Source organism: Monodelphis domestica, chromosome 8 (assembly GCF_027887165.1).
Source record: "Monodelphis domestica isolate mMonDom1 chromosome 8, mMonDom1.pri, whole genome shotgun sequence".
Classification (NCBI taxonomy): domain Eukaryota; kingdom Metazoa; phylum Chordata; class Mammalia; order Didelphimorphia; family Didelphidae; genus Monodelphis; species Monodelphis domestica.
In genome coordinates this window covers 73,375,728-73,400,021 of record NC_077234.1, presented here as the reverse complement: position 1 = coordinate 73,400,021, position 24,294 = coordinate 73,375,728, and the positions used below count along the sequence as shown (strand labels likewise).

General features: G+C 42.9%; 1 protein-coding gene across 1 annotated transcript in view; it reads left to right on the top strand.

Annotated features, from left to right (window-relative positions):
- Positions 1 to 4,972: 4,972 nt before the first annotated feature.
- IGFBP2 (insulin like growth factor binding protein 2) overlaps positions 4,973 to 24,294 on the top strand; it is a 38,526-nt gene continuing 19,204 nt past the window's right edge. The window contains exon 1 of the mRNA XM_001363767.4: positions 4,973 to 5,730. Within this exon, the coding sequence (XP_001363804.1) occupies positions 5,295 to 5,730 (436 nt within the window). The 5' untranslated portion in view covers positions 4,973 to 5,294. The remainder of the gene's footprint in view (positions 5,731 to 24,294) is intronic.

The window sequence follows — 24,294 nt, the reverse complement described above, 5'->3', positions numbered from 1 at the left end:
TCCACTTTCATCTAAAGAGTTCCTAAACTACATCTTCACTTTGATCAGGGTGTTCCAATAAAGAGAATTGTTTATTGCTAGTCAAATATGCTTCTCATACAGTCATACATAGAATATTCTTTTGCCTCTGTGCCCTCTACATGTCTGGCCACGTCATACCCAGATGACTTCATCTAGCAAGCCCCACAAGGGCAGAGCCCAAGTCTCTCCAAATCACTCCATACAAAACCTGGCACTGGCCCACATGCAAATAGGTGCTTGTTAAAAACATTTTGACAACAGAGATAAGGAGGATGAAATAAAAATGTTGGCAAAATGCCTGGAGTATATTCAAGAGGTGGCCATAAAGCATTACTGCCCCATCATCCCAGATATGTATATGTGCCTGCATTTTTATTTTTAAATTTAGACTTTATGCTGTGATGCTCCCTAGTCTTTAGCAGGAAGGCTTTAAATCAGAGCATTGGCTCACAAAGTTGATGGGCTAGTGGGCTTTAGCTCCCCTTGATTTTATGCCTTTGTGGATATTAGGGGCTGGGGGAAGACATGAATAAAGGGAGGTCTTGGGTGCCAGGTATAAGAGGTGAAAAGAAGGGGGGGAAATGTCTTCCCTCTTGGCATACTCTTTTTCTCCTCTGAACTTTGTCCTTCATTGTTTTCCAAGGGAAAGAGAGAGAGGGTGATGGGATGGAAGGAGGAGACAGTCTAAGCAAGTTGTTCTCATTTCAAAATGAATTCTTGAATCAGTCTGACCCTGGAAAACCTCTTTAGACAGGAATCATGAGACCCTTATGTTGGCAGAGAGCAGAAGAGCTAAATGGGGCAACTTCTTAAGAATTGGAAAGGACCTCAGGAATCCCATATCTAATTCAAAAAGAAGTTATCTATATCCTTATCCTCTACAAGTAGTCTTCCTGCTTTTGTCTGAAGACCTCTCTATTAAAAGCAAAATAAACCTACTACTACATTTTTGTTATCATTTACTTTTTTAAAATAGGTAACAATATATTTAATATAACAATAACACAACACATATGATTTGTTATGTAATAAATTATAATAGGTGTGATTATCCAAGAGAAACAAATCCTCATATTCACAATGTCCAAAAGCCTATGTTGTCTTCTCCATCTGACCACCTTCCTCCCTAAGAAAGTAGGTAATATGATATAGGTTATACGTATTTCCCTGTTCATCATATTGTGAAGCAAAACACATATTGCTTACACTAGAGAAAATTTCATGGAGGAAATAAAGTGATGAATGGTATGTTTTAATTTGCTTTCGGACTTCATCTGTTCCTTCTACATGGTCGATATCCTTTTTCTTCATGAGTCCCTTGGAATTATCCTGGATCCTTGCCTTGTTGATAATAGTTAAATCATTTACAGTTGATCATCATAAATTAATTGCTGTTGCTATGCTCATCATTCTCCTGGCTCTGCTTACTTTACTTTGCTTCACTTCACATAAGTCTTTCCAGATTTTTTTTTTATCATCTTGTTTGCCATTTCTTATGGCACAACAGTATTCCGTTATGATCATATATCACAACTTGTTCAGTGATCCCTCAATCGATGGACATCCCTTCAGTTTCCAGGTCTTTGCCACCACAAAAGAGCTGCTATAAATATTTTAGAACATATAGTTTCTTTTCCTTTTCCCTTGATCACCTTGGGAAATAAACCTAGGAGCATTATTACTGGATCATAACTCGATGAGTATAATTCCAAAATGGTTAGATCAGTTCATAGGTCCACCAACAATCTATTAGCATCTCTATCTTTCCACATCTCCAATGCTTGCCATTTTGCCTTTTTATTATTTTAGACAATCTGATAGGTGTGAGATGATAGCTCAGATTTATTTTGATTTGCATTCTTATATATTTTAGATATGAAACCTCTATCTAAGAAACTATCTATAAAATCTCCCCCCCCCCCAATTGTTTACTTTCCTTCTAATCTTGGCTACATTAGCTTTATTTGTATAAAACCTTTTCAATTTAATGTATTTAAAAGTATCCATTTTACATTTCACAATTCTTTCTATCTTGTTTATCCATGAATTCTTTTTTATCCATAAATCCACTAGGTAATATGTTCTCTTTTCTTATTTGCTTATTATATCTCCCTTTATGCCTGGGTCATGCATCCATTTTGATCTTATCTTGGTAAATGGTGTAAGATATTCGTCTCTATCTAGTTTCTGCCAAACGGTTTTCCAGTTTTCCTAACAATTTTTACCAAATAGTGAATTCTTATCCCCATAACTGAAATTTTACCTTTGTCCAGCACAAAGCACTATAATCTTTCATGACTGTTTGTCCTATGTCTATTTTGTTCCAGTGTTCTACTTTTCTATTTCTTAGGCAGTACTAGATAGTTTTGATACTACTTTATAAATCTAATACTGCTACTTTTGGAGAGCTCTAGTTCTCCTGTCTTCAAGTCTAAATTTGCCTCTTTAAACTTCCACCAGTTATACCTAGCTCTGCCCTCTGGGGCTAAACAGAACAAGTCTAATCCTTCTTCCAAGTGAAAGCCCTTCACATCCTTGATGACAGCAATCAGGTCTCCTGAGAGTCTTTTCTTCTTTGGGCTAAACAGCCACATTTCTTTCAACTGATCCTCAACTAGCACGAACTTCAGGCCCTTCACTATCCTGGTTGCCTTTTTCTGGCCTGCCCTCCAGCTGAACAATCTCTTTCTTAAATTATGGTTCCCAGAATTGAACACCTTGAACTCCATGTTGTTTAAGCAGGTAGAGTACTGATGGGCTATCAACTCTATTAATGGAAAACTGGAATTTAGTTAATGGAAACTCTGCCTGTATTAATTCAATGAATGATTTTCTTAGCCTCATTGGCCATCACATTTCATTATTCACTCACGTAGAGTTTGCACTTCACTAATCTTCCCTATAAAACCTTCCAGATTTCCTCACCTCCAGTTATCTAATTGTGTCTTCTTCATCTTATACTTGTAAAACTACTTAAAAAAAAAACAACCTCATTTATATGGCCTCAGATATTTTCTAACTGTGTGACCCTGGTAAAGTCTCTTAACTCCTTTTGCCTATCTCTTACTGCTTGTCTGCCTTGTAATCAATACATAGTATTGATTCTAAGATGGAAGGTAAGGGTTAAAATATTAAATTTTTACATGTAGTCCAACCCAGTCCTCTTTTGAAGTGAGAATACAAGGTGGAGGACAGGTTGGTTTGCTGAGTATGAACAAAGATAATGAGAAGGGGTTCTGGAAAATTGTGCTGGTCCATCAGAGTAACTCATGAATAAAATGTTTTTGGTTTACAAAACAGTTTATGCACATTATTATACTGATCTCTACAATCCTGTAAAGTGGTTAGTATCAAATATTGTTATCCTCAACTTACAGATGATAAACCTGAGCATCTGAGAAGTTTACCCAATATTTAAAAGCAACTTGAGACCAGAACCCAAATCTTCTGATTTCCATGGTTTCTGATTATGAGTCTAAAGCTGACATTAACCAATTATTTACCTCTTTGCTTCATCCCCACCTCCATTTCTGGTGGAGATTCATTCATCATTTCAAGATGAATAGTGTTTTTAGAAAGGTGGGCTAAGTGCTGTCCAGAAGGCTGGCTGAGTCAAGAGAGTAGGAGGACGTAAATAGAATGTTAGCACTGAAACTGGAGGAAGAAGATGAAATCTTGGCATTGTTTCATTTTGTTCATTTACAAAATGATCATTAAGCTCCCCAAATCCATCTCTCATATTTTATGTTCACATAAAGAAAATAGCTGGAAAGGATCTCTTGTTCTCATATTCTTTCATTGAAGCAAATTAGACTAGTGGACATTTTAAGCCCCTATATGGAGCCCAAGCTTTCTAGATTTTTTTTTTTGAGACATAATCTTACAAAGGGCAAGGAATCTTAGGAGGGAAGGGAGCAGAGGTTGGGCACTGGGATACTTAGCTATTGAGTAATGTAATGGACCTCCTGATATTAGGGCATGGAACAGGAATTCCTCCTGACAAGGATCTTTGTTTGGGCCATTCCCAGGGAGTCTGAAAGGTAATTAAGCAAGAGTCTTGTCTGGAAGGAGAGTAGGAGAGATGATTCCATAAATCAAAGTGTACAATGAATGGAGACAACCCTTGTCCATCTGCTATTGTTGGGGGGTGAGAGAATTGTAAAGGATGGAGCCCTTGGGCTTTCTCTCACACCTGGTAGACACAGATGACCTCTCAAGGACCCTTTCCAGTGCTGTGGTCTGGAATCCATAATCCTACACAGATCACTTCTGAGTTTTGGATCACTGAGGGAAACTATCCAGGAGCAGGGAAGGTGGAGGGTCAGAGTGGGGAAATGATTGTACATAAGCAGAGGAAGTACCAAATAGCATGAAAAGAAGAAGGTGCAGGATATTGTCCCTTTACCGCCCCCCCAAGATTGCCCCCATCTGAGTGTGACTGTGAGCAAGAGCATGGCAGGTCTAGAACGTTGATCCTGCCAGAATGCATTTGAATTAAAGGAGTCTTTTTAGGCACCTACTATGTGCCAGCTTCTGTGTTTGGCATTGGAAGTACAAGTTCAAAAAAAGGAAACATGCTTCTCCCTAGGAGCTCACATTCCACTTCTGGGGCAAACATGGATTGTAGGAGTTTGAAACTCCTGGCCAGTCCTTAGGGGGTGCTGTTTTAGAGGTGACTTGGGGGTTGAAATTAGTTCATTTCGTACTGAAGATCCAGGGTAGAGACCAAGATTAGCTCTATCCTGCTTATATGACTCCAGAGACTAGAGGGGAGAGAAAGAGACGCCCCCAAAGGGTATCAGTTTGGGGCCATTTGGACGCTCTCAAACGCGGCTTCTAGATTTGTGCCAGAGAACTGTGTTGGGAGTGGAGTTTTTGAAATGAAATAGGGTGGCAAATTTGAGTGTCCTCGACGTGCCCATGCTCTGTTCTCTTTCTTGATCTAGGCTTTTCTGGTAGTGACCCTAGAGAAGGCAGAGAGAGAGAGGGCAGCGAATGGAAGGGACAAAGGAGCTGCAGAGGTAGAGGGCAGAAGGGGACTGGGAGCTGACCGGAGCGAGGTATGTGTGCGCTTCTGGGTCGGTTAGCTTAGCACCGCTAAAGAGGGGGTGGTCTCAGAAGGGGAGGGGAGAAGTTCGGGGGGCGGGGAGAAGTGAGGCCCTTTAGGACCCGGCAGCTCCGGGTGGGGAGGAGAAGGACCAGAAGGAGGCGGCTCTAGAGCTCCGGAGGTTGCCACCTGCCCCCACCCCGCCCTTGTTGTCACAATTGCCAACATGCTGCCGAGGCTGAGTGGCCCCGCGCTGCTGCTGCTGCTACCTCTGCTGCCTTCGCTGCTGGTTTGGGGAGGGAGCCACGGGGCCCTAGCCGAGGTGCTGTTCCGCTGTCCCCCTTGCACCCCAGAGCGCCTGGCCGCCTGCGCTCCCCCTTCCGCAGGGCCAGTTGCGCCTCCAGCGGTGCCCCCAGCTGCCGCCGCCGCCGCAGTCTTGCCCTGCACCGAACTGGTCCGGGAGCCCGGCTGCGGCTGCTGTCCGGTCTGCGCCCGGCTGGAGGGCGAGGCGTGCGGTGTCTACACCCCGCGCTGCGCCCAGGGGCTCCGCTGCTACCCACACCCAGGTTCGGAGCTGCCACTCCAAGCTCTGGTCCAGGGCGAGGGCACTTGCGTCAAGCTACGGGACACCGAATATGGCACCAGCCAGGAGCAGGTTGCAGGTAAAGAAGGGAAGAGGCTGTGCAGAAACCTAGACAACTATTTTGTAAGGGAAACTTGAGGGATTGAGGGACTGCCTTTCCATACTTATGGAGAAGAATTGGGAGGGGAAGTGTGAGAAAAATGAGCCACAATTTTAAAGGAGGGCACCCAAAATCCATTTTGGGTGAGAGGGTGGATGTTAGGACGGATGGGTGAAGCGAAGGGGGGGGGGGAATTAGCATTTATATAGCCCCAACGAAATGCCAGGCACTGTGCTAATAAGTGCTTTATAAATATCTCTTTTGGTAGAGAGGTGGAAAGAGTAGGGGATTTTGCACTATAATCCTAACCTGGGCTTAATTCTTTACTCTTAAACAAATCCCTTGGGTCCAGTCTTAGTTTCCTTATCTGTACAATGAGGGTGCTGGATTCTTAAAAGCACCTTTCAACTCTAATGATCCATAAAAAAAGAACCTAACTAGTATTTGAGGGACGGATAGAAGGAAATATCTGGGGGGCTTGAGGGTGGAGGGAAGAGCTTTTCTCCCTCCTCATGGAGGGGAGAGGGTGCAAGGAGAACTTGGATTATGATTTGGAAAGAGAACCTTCTCAGATCCTGGGAGGAAGGACCTTAAATACACTGCTTTGTGTGGGTGGAGAAAAGATTCATGCCTACCTCCTCTGGAAGGGGGTATTGAATGGGGACAAAGGTGCTTCTTACTCTTTAAAGATTTTCTCACTTTTAAAGGTTTTTGGAATGTAGTGCTCTGCCCACCACAAGGTACACTTGGCTCACTGTCCTGCCTAGATGGAGAAAGAGATGGACATTTATCACTTTCTTTTGTAGTAGCAAGAGCCTGGGCTTGTGGAATCAAAATGCTTGTGACCATTTACCAGCTGTGTGACCTTGGGCAAGTCTTTGCCTCTCCCCAGGGTCTCTCATTTTCATTATTTGATAAAATGAAGGGAGCATGATAGACCTAGAGGCAGAAAGAAAAGGACATGGGCTATTATTTTGGAGGGAGAATTGCTTTTTAAAAAAAAAGGCAAGACTTCTATTTTGGGAGGGAACAGGGAGGATACTTCCTACAATGTTGGAAGCATAGAAAAGAGGAAACATTTAAGTGGGAGAAAGAGAAATGCTGCTCTTATGGAAGGCAAAGAACATTTGAGTGAGCACTCTTATGGGGGATAGTTGGTAGTGTCTTGGACAGTAGGGAGGACCAATCTAACTTTTTAATAAAAGCCCTTCCCTTCCAGATGGCACAGAGGCATTTATACTTTGTGGGGGTGGAGGAGGGTGATGATTAGCTTTCAGGCATAATTCAGGGAGGCCATGTGGCATAATGGAAAGATCCCTGGACTGTGAGTCTGAAGACTTGGATTCTAATGTTCTCTGTGTTTAATTCGGTGTGTGACCTTGGAAATAAGTGACTTCACCTTTTTCAGCCTCAGTCTCCTCTTCTTGTAAATGAAGGATGTTGGTTTGTGTGATTTCAAGTATAATTTTCTAGTTCTCTAATTCTGTGGTTCCAAGACTCCCCCTACTCTCATCAATTCAATTATGTGGCTTGTGCCTCTGCCCACATTTCAGGAATCTGAGAGGTGCAATTAAGTCTCATACAATTTACATTTATTGTTCAACTGGGAAAGTCCTTGAAGCTTCCTTCAAAAGATTGGAGGAGCTGGTAACTTTTTTTTTAGTGGAGAGGGGAGGGAAACATTTTCCAATAGTTATCTTCCTTCATTATAGGGGAAAGCTATTTCTTTATTAAAAACTCATTTAAGCAATTTCTAAGTGTGATTTAAAAAAAAAAAGCTCTATATTTCCCCAAACAATGAAACTCAGCAACATGTTTGCGTTATATTGGCTTTCGTATATTTTATATTTCATTTCATTTTATTATTTTGCCAACTGCCTAGTTCCCTGGAATAGTAAGTAAAATGTTTAGGAAAATTATAATTCTTTTATTTCCTGTTGTAGATAAAAATTAGGCAGTACCTGCATGTCTGTTGCATTAAAACAGAGTGGGCTTAGGATTTCAAACTTTAAAGAGCATGAAACCCTGTAGCCTTGCTTTCCCAGACTTTCCCTCCAGTCAATCTACCCCCTTCTTTGCAATACTCCCCCCTGATCCCCCTTCTATTGTTTTATGCCCCCCTCCCTCTCCGAAAGGAATTACAGAGGAATTATGGGTCAGAGTTGAAATCTTTCTCCTACTTCTATAACACATTTTGATCTTGGCTGAAGAACGAGAATACCTCCTTTCCTTTCTCTTCCTATCTTTTGCAGAATTGCCTCCTCCTTCCTTTTCCTCTTTTCAACCTTGAAGTAATTAAAATGAACCCTTCAGAGTACAGTATTTTTTTTAAGGCCCATCCTTACACTCACTATACACCTGCCCTCCCTTCCCCCCTTTTCCCTCCCTCAGACCCATCCCATTAATTTCTCAGGCTCCCTGCAGTTGGGGAAGAGACACTGTGGTTTAAGATTTGAACTTTTTGACAAACCAAACATTTTTATTGGCAGGTTGAGCCTTTCTAAGGATTCTGAATGAAAATAATTATTTGGAATTTAAATGTTTTAATGATATGTACTAAGTTTTTTGCTTCTTAAATGTTTAATTAAAAAAATAAAGTATACTGCCTTTGCCCTAATCCTAGAAACTGATCTCCCTGCCCCCAAATGCCATAAAAGTTAGGGTGTTGAGAAGAGAACAGATGTAGGCTAATTCTATTCAGCCCTCTCTTGCAGCAGAGAGGGGGAGGGGATAAGGATGGGGGTGGAAGGGGAAGGAGGGACAATGGGGTGAGTTCATGGGAAGAGCGTTGCTCTGGATTTTCTGTCTGGGTTATGGGGCTCCTTTCTGCTAGAGACCTCCAGCTGCTGCCTCCTCATCCATCCCCTAATCCCAAAACCCAACCTGGGATTGCCCTTTGCTCCTGTAGTGTCAGTGGCCCAGGTTCAGTTGTGGATGTGAAGAAAGGCACCAACAGGGGTTGAAAATGAAGAGATGGGGGAAAGGCTGAATTGCCCCTGGGATAAGGGGTTTGTTTGGGACTAGAGGGGCTGGGACTGGCTCCCCAATGTCCCTAGTGTCATATTATATCTTCAGTGTCACAAACTGGAGACACTGAGGAGGAGGGATAGGACACATTGGGAGAAGGGCTGGGCCTGGTGAGTGCACTGGAGGAATAGAGGCAGGGAGTGTCAGGACATTGGACTGAGAAAGTCAAGGGGGATAGAGAGGTGACTGGAGGGAGAGGGGCTGGGGAATGGACTCTGGGATAGAGGGTTTAGGATTTGGGGGAAGAGGAGCTGGATCTGACAGGATCGGAAGAGAAGGGCCAAGGAGATGAACACTGGCAGAAGGACTGAGATTGTGGGGATTCTGGGGATTCTGGGTCTGGGGATGGAGGAAGGAGAGGTTGGAATTTAAGGGGAGAGTGATTGAAACTGGGGAAAGACTCCCGGCAAATTGGACAGGGACGGGGAACACTGAGGAGAAAAGGGTTTGGGAGGAAATAGGTTGGGAAGGGACTGGAAGGGGGCAATAAACACTGATGGTGAGCATACTAAACCCCAGGGCTGAATGGAAGGCTCGAAAGACTTCCTAACTCTGGACAGTCCGGGAACTTGGGACGACTGCAAGGCTCAGCCCAGAAAACTACTTGTCAGTTCCAAGCCGGCTCATCCTTTCTCCTGCCCCCTCAGAAGAACAAGCCCTGGGAGCTTAGATTCCTCTGTGAGCAGGTTGCTTGCAAGAATTTTAAAAATACCCTCTTAAGGCAGCAAAAACTCAGCAGTTCCGGCTCTACGCTGGACTCTTTTGTCTTTGTTCCCAGGACTGGGGGCTGCGGGCGCATGCTTCCGGATCCCTAGCCTGAAAGAAGGGGGCAGGATTGGACAAAATGGGACAGCATGGGTCTGGCTGGGGCTGGGACAGCACTGGACTGTATGGGGCAGGATAGAATGAGATGGGATAGGATGGACAGATAAAGGGAAAGATTTCAAGAAGAAAGAACTGTGGTGAAGGGGGGATTGACCGAGACGGGGGTGGGGGGAGGATAGAGGAGGACCAAGGGAGGGAGGGAGAGCAAAAAAGAAAAGGCGATCTTTGATGGAGGGTAAATGGAAATAAAGCATCACCCAAGGAAACAGGCGAGATTGGGGAGGCGGGGGCGGGGGAATCACCTCCTTTAGGTGCGTGGGGGAGGGGTGGGGCAGGAAGTGTCTGGGGGAGACTAGGAGTTCAGAGCCCGGGTTTGCCCCAGGCTTGGCTGGGTGATTTCGCCCTCCCTCCTTCCTTAGCCTCAGTGTACAATGGGGAGGATTATGCTGAGGGGAGGAGCCAAGCGAAGTAGCTGTCTGGCCGGTGCTGATATAAAGGTACTATAGAAATGCTAAGTAATTCAAAGTCCCCAGGCCAGCCTTTGCTTCTGCTGTTGCTGGGGGAGAATAAAGGGGGAGGGGAGAGTTCTGATTTACAGTAGGGCTGGCTTGCTTTTCTTTAAAAAAAAAAAAAAGGCACCAGGACTTTTGGCTTCGAAAGCTCCTTTACATCCCATCTTGCATAAATTTGCATACCGACTTCTGGAGATGTGAATGAATGGAACTCAGTGCCGCTGACTCCCCGCTCTTCTAGTCTCCAGCCCCCACCATCTCCTCCCCATCTTGGGTTTCTAGACAGGACACCCCGAACTCTTCCTGCTTCTCTCTCCGATTCACCAGTGCAGGTTGGAAGAGAGGGCGGAGCGCAAGGCTGCTGCCCACTGGAGAGACATGGAGTTCCTTGGCTGGAAGGACAGCCAGGGTGTGGCCTTGGTGCACTCGGGGGCCAGCGTGGGCTGAGGAGAGCATCCCAGCCTACCCAGCCTGAGGGCAGAGAAGTTCTGGGCTTTCTGATTTCTCTGTTTGGGATACTTCATGTTCCAATCTCGAGCCAGCTCTTTTCTGAGTAGGTAGAGTGGGCCGCCTGGGAGTTGTGGCAGAAGAGCCCAAAGGGTTTGGTTTGCTCTTTACCCAACACATAGGTCTTCTGTTGAGATGGTCAAAACATCTGTGCTTTTGGGTTGAGCCATCTCTAAGAAGTGAATGCATATTATTTCTTGTCGAATAGACTCTTTGAGCCTTAGTTTGCTTATCTGTAAAATGGGGATAGTAATATTTTTTGTATATTAACACTGAAAAGGTAAGTTTTGATATTTGAGAGGCCATACTATGTTGGGAAGAAATGTGAAATTGTAGGTTCATTGATTTAGAGGTAGAAGTGACCTTAGAAGTAAATTGGTTTAATCCCCTATCTGTTTCATTCATTCATTTTCCAATTCAGTAAGGACAGTACCTGACACATAGTAGGTGCTTATTTATCATAAAATATTTATTGACTATTGGGGCAGCTAGGTGGTTCCATGGACAGAGAAGTAGGTCTGGAAATGGGAGGACATGGGTTCAAATGTGGCTTCTGACACTTGCTAGCTGGGCAAAGCACTTAATCCCAATTGTCTAGTCCTAACCACTCTTCTTATCCATAGAATCCTTATGGATTCTATGACAAAAGATAAGGGGAAAAATATTCTTCAACTATTAACTCATCTCCTATGAGCAATGGCAGTGTGCCAGATGTCAAGATAAGAGATAAATCAGTAGTTCCTTCCCCCAAGGAGTTTATATTCTTCTGGAACCATAAAACATGCACACAGATAAATTTGCAGCAACTACAAAGGAGGGAGAGTGGAAGGGGGGGGTCATCTGTAGATGGCACCTGAATGGATCCCTTTTCTTCACCTTTTATAGAAGAGTCCCAGAAAGGTTAAATGATAACCATGATAGATCACATTTACACATAACTTTATAAGGTTTGTAAAACATTTGTATACACTATTTCATCTGATCCTCATAACAGCTCAGTTATGTCAGCATGTTAGTAAAATAATTTTCCCGTTTTTACAGTTGAGGAAACTGAGGCAAATAGGATTAAATTACCTGCTCAGTGTCACACAGCTAGTGTCTGAGTACACATTTGAACTCAGGTCTTCCTGGCTCCAAGTTCAGCTCTTCATCTGCTTTATCAGCCTCGTCTGCCTTCCATATTTAACTGCTATAAGAAATTTGCCCAAGGTCATGAAGGTGTAGTTACTGGCAAAGGCAGGTTTTTTTTTTTTTAAACCCAGGTCTTCTGACAGTCATTTGATGCTCTTTTCACTGCTGCCATCAGGCTGTTTACCTGGCTTATCAGGTTAGCTAACTGGCATCTAACAGAGATACCATTAGAAAAAGAGACCCATTGAAAAGGTAAGTTTTGATATTCAAGAGAAGGTCAAGAAAGGTCGTGAGAATGAAGGGATCTGCTTCTAGTGGGGAGAGAAATGGGCCCTGGGAGAGTGAGCTAATGCCAAAAAAGGGGGGTGAGGGAGGAATATAACATAGACTTCACCTTCAGAGTGCCTATGCAGCTGACTTCATTATCATGATTTGAATAACTTTTATTGATGCCTTTTGTCATCTTCTGCTATATCCACGAAGCCCTTCCATCTAGTAAGCCCAACTTTGTAACAAAGAAAAACAGTTAAGCCAAACCCACCAACACAGTGCCCCAACTTCTGGAGGTGTATGGCGCACTATAGACTGGCAGGCTCTTGCTGTTCAATTGAAAGAGGAGGGAGGTGCATTTCCTCCTTTCTCAGCCAAGTTGGTCATTAAAATTACTCAGCGATTCAAGCACGGACATTAAAAAAAGGAAACAGGAAAGAATGATTTTTGAATGATGCAGTGGGTATCAAGCTGCATGGAAATGCCTCTCTTCCTCCTAGCTCCCCCTTCCCTTCATTGCTCTCTCCCCTGGCACCTTCCCAAATACACAGTGACCACTGCTGTGGCCATTCTCCCCTGGGAAAAACTAGTTGGGTTCTGTCTAGGTGGGCTGGGACTCAGTGACCCACTAGGCAAAATCCAATGAGAAAAATGTCATTTTAGTGATGGGATTTAAGAAAAAATATATATACCCCTAATCCTTCAATGAGAAGGTTTAGTAGGCATTATAGTTTTATAAGAAGCAAGGTGCTAGCTTCAGGGGATCTTGGTAACTTCCTCCTTTATTAGGGTCTACTCCTCTTCTTCTGAAGCCAAGTTAATGCCCACATGATGACAGTTTTTTGTGTCTTGGAAAGAGCACTAGGTTATAAGAGCCTTGTTTGAATTCTAGCTTTGATATATTTTACCTGTTTGACTTTAGGCAAATTACTTTTAGTCTCTGAACTCTTAGCCCTTTTGTCTATCAAAGGATCAGAGTAAGACCCAAATTCCTTTTTAGCCCTAGAACCTGTGTACCTGGGGAAGATTTTAGAATTGAATAACAAATCCTAAGATAAGAGGACAGAATCACAGAATCATAGAGTTGGATGTGACCCAAGTTGAGTTTTTCTAGCCCAGCCTTTATCTTTATCTGCATTTTCTGTACCACCATTCCAAAAGTGTGGTAGTCTAACTTTTGTTTGAAGATCCTCCAATGAGAGAATTCAGATTTTAAGACAAGGAGAGGTTTTTATGAAAAAATAAATAAAATAGATAAATCATTGGTTAACTAGGTTATAAAAAGGAAAGAAGAAAATCAAATGATCAGTACCAAAAATGAAAAAGGTGAAATTACAACCAATGAAGAAGACATTAAAACAATTACTGAAAGTTATTTTGCCTAGCTATATGCCAATAAATCTGACAATCTAAGTAAAATGAATACTTACAAAAATATAAACTAACCAGTCTAACAAGAGGAAATGGGATACTCCAACAATCCCATCACAGAAAAAGAAATTAAACAAATCATCAAAGAATTCCCTAAGCAAAAGACTCCAGGGCCATATGGATTTGCAAGTGAATTTGACCAAACATTCAAAGAATAACTAACCCCAAAACTAAGTAAACTATTTGGAAAAACAGAGGAAAAGGGAATTCTTCCAAATCTCTCTTTATAATACAAATATGGTACTGATATCTAAACCAGGAAGAGCTAAAACAGAGAGAGAGTTCAGGTTCCTATTCCTAGATTGTGCATTAGAATTAGGATCTTAGTGACCACTGATCTTAGAGACCATCACAAGGTCTAAGGGATCATTGTGTCCAATTCTCTGATTTTACAGAGGAAGAAACTCAAAGAGGAGTGATTTGTTCAAGGACACACAGTTAGTAAATGGCAGAAATGATTTATTAGGAAACTATTCTGTACATTGATCTGAAATCTATCCCTACCTGGTTCTTTTTTGGGGGGCCCAAAGTATTGGGGGCCCAATTAAGTCAGTTTCCTTTTCTATGTGACAACCCTTAAAATTTGTTTTTGTTCAGTCACATCTGACTCTTTGTGACCCTGTGGACCACAGCACAACCAGTACTGTTCATGGGATTTTCTTGCAAAGTTACTAGAATGGGTTACCATTTCCTTCTCCACTGGATTAAGGCAAAGATTGCCCAAAATTACACAACTAGACTGGATTGGAAGTCAGTTCTTCCTGACATTCAGTTCTATCCACTTAGCCGTCTAGCTGCCATCAACCTTTACAATACTTAAGAGTAAAATAGTATCTTGTACATAAGAAACAATCAAACTATACCTTATGTCCTTGAGAGAACCATATAGCTCCTTTCACACATATCTGATAAGAGTTAGAAAAAGTCAGAGCCTTTTAATTGAAATGTAATTATTGAGTAATTCCTTTGATCACTCCATTAGGTACAATGTCTTATCTTTAGCTCAATGGACAGAGTGATGAACTTAAAGATCTGAGCTCAAATCTCACTTCCCATATGGAGTTGCTTTGTCAAGTTAGTCATTTAATCTCTTTGAGTCTCCAGTTCCTTATCTGAAAAATAGAGATCTATAAAAATAATACATGAGTCAATATAAAGTGAGATACTATTGTTAGCTATTTACATCATCAATTTACTGAGCACCTTCAGATTCCTGCCTTCAGACCTAGATGACAATGAGTGCTCACTATGTGGAAATAGAATTTTAGCAGAGGAAGCTAAGTCTTTGCCCTTAGAGAAGCTTTCAGGCTGTCCGGGAAAGACAAGGGAGAGATGGGATATAAAAATGGGGCTTGGCCCCAAGAACAAAGACAACAGAAACATGGATTGAACCATGATAATCTGGAGGACAGTGAAGCCATTAGAATAGAATAGGTAGTGATGGTTAAACTAGGGTTAATGTTGGAAGGGCTCATTGTGCTCCATTTCTGATCCTAGGAAAATGGCAACTAGCAGCTCCTTCTCTTGGTCTCTAATATTGGGAACATCATGTCCTTATGATGAAGGATGCTATGGAAAGATTCTATTGCATCATGTTGCCTCTCAGTGGGCAGGGCACTTGTCCTGCAATCAAAAGACCCCTCTTTTTGAATCCCGCCTCCAGCAGTTCTCATCTGTGTGATCACTGGTGAATCTCTTAAACTCCCTGAGTCTCCATTTCTTCCTCTGTAACATGGGGAATAATAAGACAAACCAATAAACTGTTCTGAAAGTTCAAGTTTATCATAATGCTGACTCCTGGGGAAAATGAAGTTACCATCCTAAGGTAGTTTCAGGGTGAGTCCCTGAATTAGGGTGACAGCATCTTATTTTTCAGATGAATTTTCCAGACTTCTCTTTCTTAAGTAGCCAGCTTCCTCTCCCAGGAAACACCAGCACTTTCACCTGTGGCTGTCATCCATGGGCTACCTTGCCTAGGATGCTAGGCTGTCTCCTCTAGCTTTTAGAATATCATCAGATTTGCCTGGAGCTCGGAGATGCTGGTAGTGGGCCAGGCCAGAGACTGGTTTTAGTGAAGAAGGGAGGACAGAGAAAGTGGAGATGTGTGACTTCTTTCCCCAGGGATGTGGAGATAACCCCCCCCCCCAAATGCTCCTTTGGAGTGGGGAAGGAGAGTCTAGAAACCTAGATGGTTAAAACTAGAAGAAACCCATGGAAGCATCTTGTCCAAACCCCCTTTTTTATGGATGTGGACACTGAGACTCCAAGATGTTAAGTGATTTGTCCACAGTCACACTGTTGAGTGAGTGGCAGAACTGGGACTAGAAATTAGACCTTCTGACTCATAGGCCAGAGAGCTTTCTACTCAGCAACACTGTCCAATTTTAGGTAGCCTTAAAGAGCTGTGGACACTTGCCTAAGTACTAGATCTTGGGGGTTTGTTCTTGTTCCTTTGACTGATACCTCCTATGGTCCCCTCACAGCATCCGTACCTCCCATCTGGGACCAGGACAGAGCTAATATTTCCTTTATTTCCCTCCCATGAAAGATATAGACATTGCTCCTCCAAATTAAATTTTTCTCTTTTCCCCTTTTTCCTCCGTTCCCCCCACCCCCTCCTTCAACATACATACCCATACTCTGTTCTTCCTCCTCTTCCTCCTTTTCTTGGCTCCCTAGTTCTTTAACAAAGCCAGAGAAGGTCCCTTTTGGCTTAGATCCTGAATGTCAGTCACAGCTCAGAGGGAGATCTTGCTCAGAAAGCCTTCTCCCCGGGAAAGGAATACAGAGTCGGCTGCAGTCAGGAATTTTTCCCCCATCCTTTTTCCTTGGGGGAGGTATTTGGCAGCCCATGTCCCTCTTTTGGCTTGGAGCCATCTCATCTCTTCCTGGCTGTTGTGAGGCAGGGCAAGGGTGGGAGATTGGAGAGAGGGGGCAGGGTTGGTACCCTTCCAAGTTTCTGAAGAGAGAGTAGGTGGAGGGGGGAGAAAGGAGAACTGGCCCACAGGCTCTCCCATTAAGCTTTCCCTGGGAGAAGCCTGAGGAGGTTTCTAATTAATGGATGGGTGTAGGTGTGGCAGACCATGTTCATTCAAGTAACCCAGCTTATAGAATCTTAAGAGGGGAAGGGGGTTTAAGACCAACAACTTAGTGCCAAGCTCTTGAGTGGTAGATGAAAAATGCTTTCTCATCCATAAAATGAAGATCATAATAGCACCTACTCCCATGGTGGTTATGAGTTTTGAGTCAGATATAGTGCTGCCACTGCTTCATTTCAGCTCTGGCTAGAGATGAGAGAAGCCCCCCCCCCCAATTTTTTTCTTTTAAACCCTTACCTTCCATCTTAGAATCAATACTGTGTACTGAGGCAAAAGAGCAGTAAGGGTTAGGCAACAGGGGTGAAGTGACTTTCCAGGGTCCACACACAGCTAAGAAGTGTCTGAGGCTAGAACCCAGGACCCCCTGTCTCTAGGCCCTGCTCACTATCCTCTGAGTCACCCAGATGCCCCAAAGTCCTTTTTTTAATGAAGACAAGAATTTTCATCAAATCTGGGAAAAAAAAAACTTTACTTGGATTATCAAATTAGCAAATGTTAGAAGCTGCTGAACTTATAACTAATGATATTTATGCTATCAGAGCTAAAATTTCTTTAATAATAGCAAGTTTTTTTCTAAATCATTTCCAGTTTGAAAAGCACTTTTCCCAATCTCATCTGTGGAGAGAGGCAGGTAGATCTCGAAGATGAAAAGTTTTAAGAGTACTTAGAGATCATTAAGTCCAATCTCATATTACTGATGAGGAGACTGAGATTCATAATCCTCATTTTAAAGAGAAGGAAATTGAGATCCAGACATTTATCCCCATTTTTTTGTTCAGTTGTTTCAGTCCTGTACTAATCTTTATGACCCCATTTGAGGGTTTTTTGTTTGTTTGTTTTTTTGGCAAAGAATGGAATGATTTGCTATTTCCTTCTCCAGTTCCTTTATTACGGATGAGGAATTAAGGCAAATGGTTAAGTGACTTGCCCAGGGTCACACAACTAATAAGTGTCTGAGGCCAGATCTGAACTCATGAAGATGAATCTTCCTGATCCCAAGCCCAGCATTCTATCTACTTTGCCACCTAGCTGCAGGCACAGACATGTATCTTGCTCATTAGAGTGAGTTAGAATATTGCCAACCAGTTGGTCCTTGACCTCATGTTTTCCTTGTCCTTCATGTTTTTCCGTTACATAGTGCTGCTTCCTAGAAGAGGATTTTGAGGTGAGCAAAGCCCATGCTTGCTTAGCACTGGTAGCATCTCAGGAGGTGAATAATCAAGTCACATTTACAGTGACTAAAGTCACTGAGCTCATGTCTCCATCTTTCTGGTCTTTTCTGTTCTTGTGATTCTTCTTGTGTATGTGTGTGTGTGTGTGTGTGTGTGGGTAGGGGTAGAAATTGAATGACTGGTGTCCTTTTGTAACTCAGGAACAGAACCATGACCAAGGCTAAGACTTCTGTTTCCTACAATGACTTTAAACATATTTGATAGTTTTACCCTTAACTCCAGAAAGAACCCTTTCAAGCTTGAGAAGAATGATTGAGACAAGATGTGTAGTTTTCCTCATGCAAACTCCACTTATGGGAGGTGCCTATGGGGTCCATTTCCATCACCTCTGAGGGTGGAAGCCAAGTGGTTTTTGGAGGGTGGGCTCTTTCTCTTAGTGCTAGAGACTGTGATAATATGAAAATAGCAACTCTCTAGCAGCAGCCGGATCAGTCTGTAGAGTTTCCATAGCAACTGTGGCAGGAGGTGTGGAGGGGCATAGTGGGGAGGGGGAGCTAGTAGTGGGTCTTGTGGATCACAAAAGCTTTTGAAGTTGGATGGGGCCAGCTGGTGGACGAATGACTGGAGGGTTTGTTCTTTGTCCTGGTGAGGTTGTGATTGGCATCAGGAGGGGGTGGGAAAGAGGAACTGAGAGAATGGAAAGAGCCAAGGTGGAGATCAGGGATCTATTGTGAGGGAATGGAGAAGAAACCAAATATTTCTCCCTTACTCAGTGATCAGATCCTGGAATCTCAGAATTGGAGCTACTGAATCTCAGCGGTGGTAGAGCCAAGGACCCTTATCAAGGATATTTAGTCGAACTCCATCAGAGAAGAGATCCCCTCCATCACCTTCCCCAGTCCAAAACTGGTCGTCTAAACTCTGCTGAAAGATCCCTAGTGATGGGGAGCTTGCTAACATTACCCAAGTAGTCCATCCCACTTTGGGACTATTCTGATTCTTGGCAAGGTTTTCCATATATTGAGGCAAAATCATCTTTCAACAACTTTCATTCCATGGTCTAGTTCAGCTCTTTGAATCCAATCAGAATAAAGAAGAGCTTACTTTCATATATTATCCTTTCAAATTCTTGAAGCTAGCTACCAGGTCTCTTGACTCAATATAAGTATAATTTTGCTTGTTTTCCTGCTAAATATCACCTCCATTTATCAATGCATGTCATGATCGAATTCCCCAGTTCTGGATATACTTTGTTCCCTACCCTCTGGCTCATGATATATGAGATTTAAAGGGAGAATTTTTACTTTCTTTGAAAGAAATGAGGTGCCCATTGAATGATAGGAATGGGGAGGAGAAGGAATGTACATCACATTATGACCATTTAATTTGAAGAGAATTGTGAAATTGGTAAGTATCTTTCTGGGTCAAACCCAAACTAAAGGACAAATCCTCTCTAAAAAACATATACATCAAGTCTTTACTCTTTGCTTAAAAAACATCCAGTTCTAGGAAATCATATCTTATGAGATAGGCCATTCTATTTTTGGATAACTCTCATTATTAATTTCAAGTTAGTTTTCCATCCCCTTAATATTGACCTCAAATTTGCCTTTCAGTGATTTTCATCTGTCCATTGGTCTTACTTCTGTCTCTGGGGCTCTGTGTACCATGTCTAATCTCTTATCGATATGATAACCCTTTAGGTATTTGAAGATATCTATCAGGCTTCTAAACTTTCTCTTCTCCAGATTAGTCATCCTTATTTCACAAGTTCATAGAATTTGGAGATGGAATGATTTTGGGGTCATCTACTCCAACTCTTTCATTTGCCAAATGAGGTGTAGATAGGTATAGTGACTTTACGTCTCTTTTTTTCAGGTAAGTACTTGAGATAAGCAATATGAGCTCCCCAATTCCAACATGATATTAGATTTGGTGTAATTACTAAAGTAGATGGACAGTGGTTCCTTCACCTGATCCTTGAAATGCCATGCCCTTTGAGTGCTGTCTTGCCCCAGCTAGGCTTCTGAATGAGCCACAAGTTGCCAAGGTTTCTTGTCAAATATGCCTAGAAGAGCTTAGAGTGCTCCAGATGTAGTCTGACCAGGGCAGAGTGTACAAATGGCCAAGCAGCACCCTCATTTGGGACCCTCTGCTTTTTTTTTACATGCCAGTTAATTTCTAAAGATTCTAGGGGAAGTCCTTCACTGAGGTGTGTCCAATGGAACATCATGATATAAGACACTTTCTTGACTAGTGATTCTTATTATAAGTCTGCAAGCAACTAATTGAAAGAACTTTCTAATTTATGTCCCACTGGGATCGCGGCTCTCTCCAGAGTTAAGAGGCTATATATTGGTTGTCTCTTCTCTGCTGACTCTTCAGCCAAGAGGGTAGAAATGGGTGAGGCAACTGGCCTTGCTCATTATTTTGAGAGAAAATTAGTGAACTCTTAGTAGCTAAGAAGAAAGGAAAAAGAGTAGTGACCCATTTAAAGACACTTATTTATATTCAGGATGCTCCCTGTGCTGGTTAGAGAGAGTGTTCAATCCTGGACATTTTTGCAAGTTTTCTGATTCTTTGCATTCTCTCTATTCAATTTCAATCAGACCACGGCATCTGGGAACATTTATTTGTGGTCATGAAGGAAGTTCCCTGGACAAGGAAGGGGAGGTTGGTTTGAGGGGAATGCCTGTGACAGGAAGAGGGATCTAATTTTTTCTTATTGTTTTTGAAACCCTTGGTGGTTGCATTGTATTATTAGAATAATGCTTTATGGTCTATGATGGGAGATTGCTGAAATGAGCCATAAGGTGCTGTATTGGGAAGAATTCTGGAGCCAGAGTTAGAGTACCTGGGTTTGAATCCTAGTTCAATTATTTATATTGTGTGATCCTGAAGATGAGGAGGTTGGGTAATGGGTAATATGCTCCCTTATTGTGTCTTTCAACCCAGTCTCATGACCTTTCTCATTCTTAGCCTAACTCTATGTGAGAAGTATTGTGTGATGGGAGGTGTGGATTGGATAATCCAATCACTTAATCTTTCTATGCCTCAGTTTCCTCATCTGTAAAATAAGTGCCTCTAAAAGTCCCTTAAATCCCTCTTTAATAACCCAATGAGCTCCTTTCTTCTGTCCTTAACTCCTAATGTTAGTGCTACTGGGACTATACCCCACAGTGGGGTGAGAAGATAATAGGGAGGGAGAAATCAAGTAATGTTACACTCTTTTATGTAAAGTCCAAGCAAGAAGTGTTTTACCATATTTGAAGCATTGTGCCAGGTGCAGAATCAGTTATTTTTTGATGGGGAAGAGTGGAGATGCAGCCTTGCGGGGAAACAGGAATGAGCATTTTGAAATTGGAAATCACCTCAGAAGAGGCCAGATGTTGGTACATGCAAATCACCTCACAATATTCATGTTCCTTCTTTGTCTAGAATGGCACTTAGGGAATAGATAGTAGTAGGGACTGATGGCTTTTTCTAGACTCAAACTGTGTGGCGAATGCAGACACGGATGCAGGGTTAACTACACTCTTCTCTGTCTTCAGCTTTAGAGATAGACAGAGTACATTTTGATTATAATAAAGTCATCCCAGGGGCAGCTAGGTGGCTCAGTGGATAGAGTAGGAGGCCTGGGTTCAAGTTTGGCATTGGACACATCCTAGTTGTATAACCCTGAGCAAGTCACTTAAACCTCAGTTGACTAGCCCTTCCTGCTCTTCTGCCTTGGAACCAATATTAGTATTGATTCTAAGATGGAAGACAAGAATTTTTTTAAAGTCATCCAGAAGGAGCATTGGAAATAATTAACCTGGTAATTAGAATATAATATTTTATTTGCATTTTTATAGTGTCATGGGGCTATAAGGACCCACCAAAGGTCATCCTTATTGTCTGTCTATCTCCATGAATGATACTTATACTATACCAAATAGATGGGTAACCTCTCCTACTTATTAAGGATCTCTAGAGAAAAGAGATTTCCCTAATCTCTTTGATACTGGTCCTGATCTTGCCCTGAAATTCTTTTATTGTACCTAAGCTAAATTCCTCTGCTTCTGTTTATTTTATTTTACTTATTTTTTATTAAAACCTTTACCTTCTGTCTTGGAATCAATTGATTCCAAGGCAGAAGAGAGGTAAGGGCTAGGCAATGGATATCAAGTGACTTGCCCAGGATCACACAGGTAGGAAGTGTCTAAGATCATATTTGAACCCAGGACCTCTTGTCTCTAGGCTCAGCTGCCCCCTCTGCTTCAGTTTAAGTTCATTCTCTCTTCAGCCCACCATGGAACTAGAGAAGAGCTGGCCACCATCAGGTGCTCTTCATGATAATTGTTGAATGCATGGAGACTGATCCATCCCATAGCTTGCTTTTCTGATCTTTCTCCTCAGATCCAATGACTTAGTCCTTCTATTTTGGCTGGGTCTTTACTGTGAGCTCATTTCCTGCTTTCTCCATAGTCCCCAGAAAGTCACAGAGGACTAGGCTCAGAGCTGTGACCATGATGTGGGTCTGAAAATAAAGGAAGGACTTTCCTGCTCCAGTCTGCTCAACCCAGGCACAAATTCCCCTTTAAAAACAATGGGGGTTGCATGCCTTGTCCTTTAGCTTCCAGGGACCTCATAGGGTTTGGTATTTAGGAATCGGTGAGGACCCTCTTTGGCCAAGAGAGTATCCACTTCCTTTGCCCATTGGGTGGGTGGAGAGGGGGAATGAAAGGAGTGGTTTAGAGGTGAGAAGTCAGCCTCCACCAAGGCCACCCAGAGTGTGGGCAGCGTGTTTGGGACAACTAAAGCTCCCATCGGCTCACCCACTTGGTACTCTAGCACGCAGGCCACCTTGCCAGGGTTTCTGGAGCACCCAACGTCAGGGAAAAGCTCCCTCCCCCTCTCCCACCTGCCCCCATTCTTTGAAAGGCATTGAAGCTGATAGTACTATTTACCATCTCAGTATTAGTCTCTGGGAGCACTTCAAGGGCAGAGCAGGCCCACAAGGCCAGAGAGGACCTTGGCAGAACCAGCTTGTTTTTGTTTTCCCAAATGGCCCAATCTCCACCCCCTCCCTAACCCCTGCCCGAGCACCCCCTACTCCCACCCCCATGCCTTCCAATTCCAGGAAGGACTCTGGTGTTTATAGAGCAGTCCTCTGGAGAGCACCCAGGCAGGGAGGCTCCTGAGATGGCCGGCATATTTAGCTTGTGCAGGGGTGCCTGAGATAAACACACTCTCTAGCAGCCTCAGGAGAGTAGGAGCCAGGAAGGACTTTCTCCTCTCTTTGTGTTTGTATATGAATGAATAAAAGCCGGGAGGTGGCACAGTGGAGAAAGTGCCAGGCTTCAAGTCAAGAAGTCACCCTGAATTCAAATGTGACCTCAGACATTTATTAGTTGTGTGTGTGACCCTAGGCAAGTCATTTGACCCAGTTGGCCTCAGTTTCTTCATCTGCAAAATGAGCTGGAGAAGGAAATGGCAGACCATTCAGTGTCTTTGCAAGAGAATGCCCCCCAAAGGGGGTCACAGACAGGACTGAAATGATGGAACAGCACTGAATGCCCAGGTTTGAATGCATGAGTCTGAACTTGAAAAACATGCTCACGAGGGAGTGTAAATGAATTATACATACACATGTATGTGTATGAATGGACTTAACCCTTTTAAAGACACTTACAATTAATACCCTGTATTGGTTCCAAGGCAGAAGAGTGGTAAGGGCTAGTCAGTGGGGGTTAAGTGACTTGCCCAGGGTCACACAGCTAGGAAGTGACTGAACCCAGGATATCCTATTTCTCTATCCACTGAACCACCTAGCTGCCTCCTACGCTTACCTCTTACAGAGATTCCTTTGAACCCTGAGGCTAGCAATAAAGGTGCATATCCCTATGATCCTCCTAGATTTGATGAATGGATTAAAAAAATATATTTGTAGTACATTCTAGAACTGGAATCTAGGTGCCAGCTAAGACACAAATGACTCTTTTGGATGAGAAGATGGGGACATTTGAGGGCCCAACTTCTGGGAATGGAAGGCCATGGAAGATAAAAGGCAGGAGTCAGAGTCATTGTTAATGGATGACCACATAGTAGAGGGAGGTTGATGATTGAGGATGACTCCAGACTGGGTCTTTTCTTTGTATGGGCTAGATTCTAAGGGAGACAGACCAAAGGGTATGCCTAGGACTCAATATAGAAAACCCTGGAGGAGTGGCAGGAGATGGGGATGGTGTGGAATAGAGTTTATTACAGCAAGGAGGATATGGAGTAAGAGAGTGTCATTAACTAGTTTGGATTTTGCCCTGGATGCCAGCTTCAATTTAACCATATATCCAGTCACATACTAGCTTGGGCTAGCACACACATTTTGGAATTTGGGAGTGACTGGGCTCATCTGCTATCTCTGAGTGAGTTTTTGTTTTATTTTTTTTTTAAGTTTGGGAATGATATAACTGCAGTGTCACTCACCCAGTAAATTTGAGAAGCTCTGGGTTAAACTTTAGCCAATGCATAACAAGATCCTTTTCCACCCCACTTTTTTATGGACCCTACCCACCCATTGACCTGAATCAA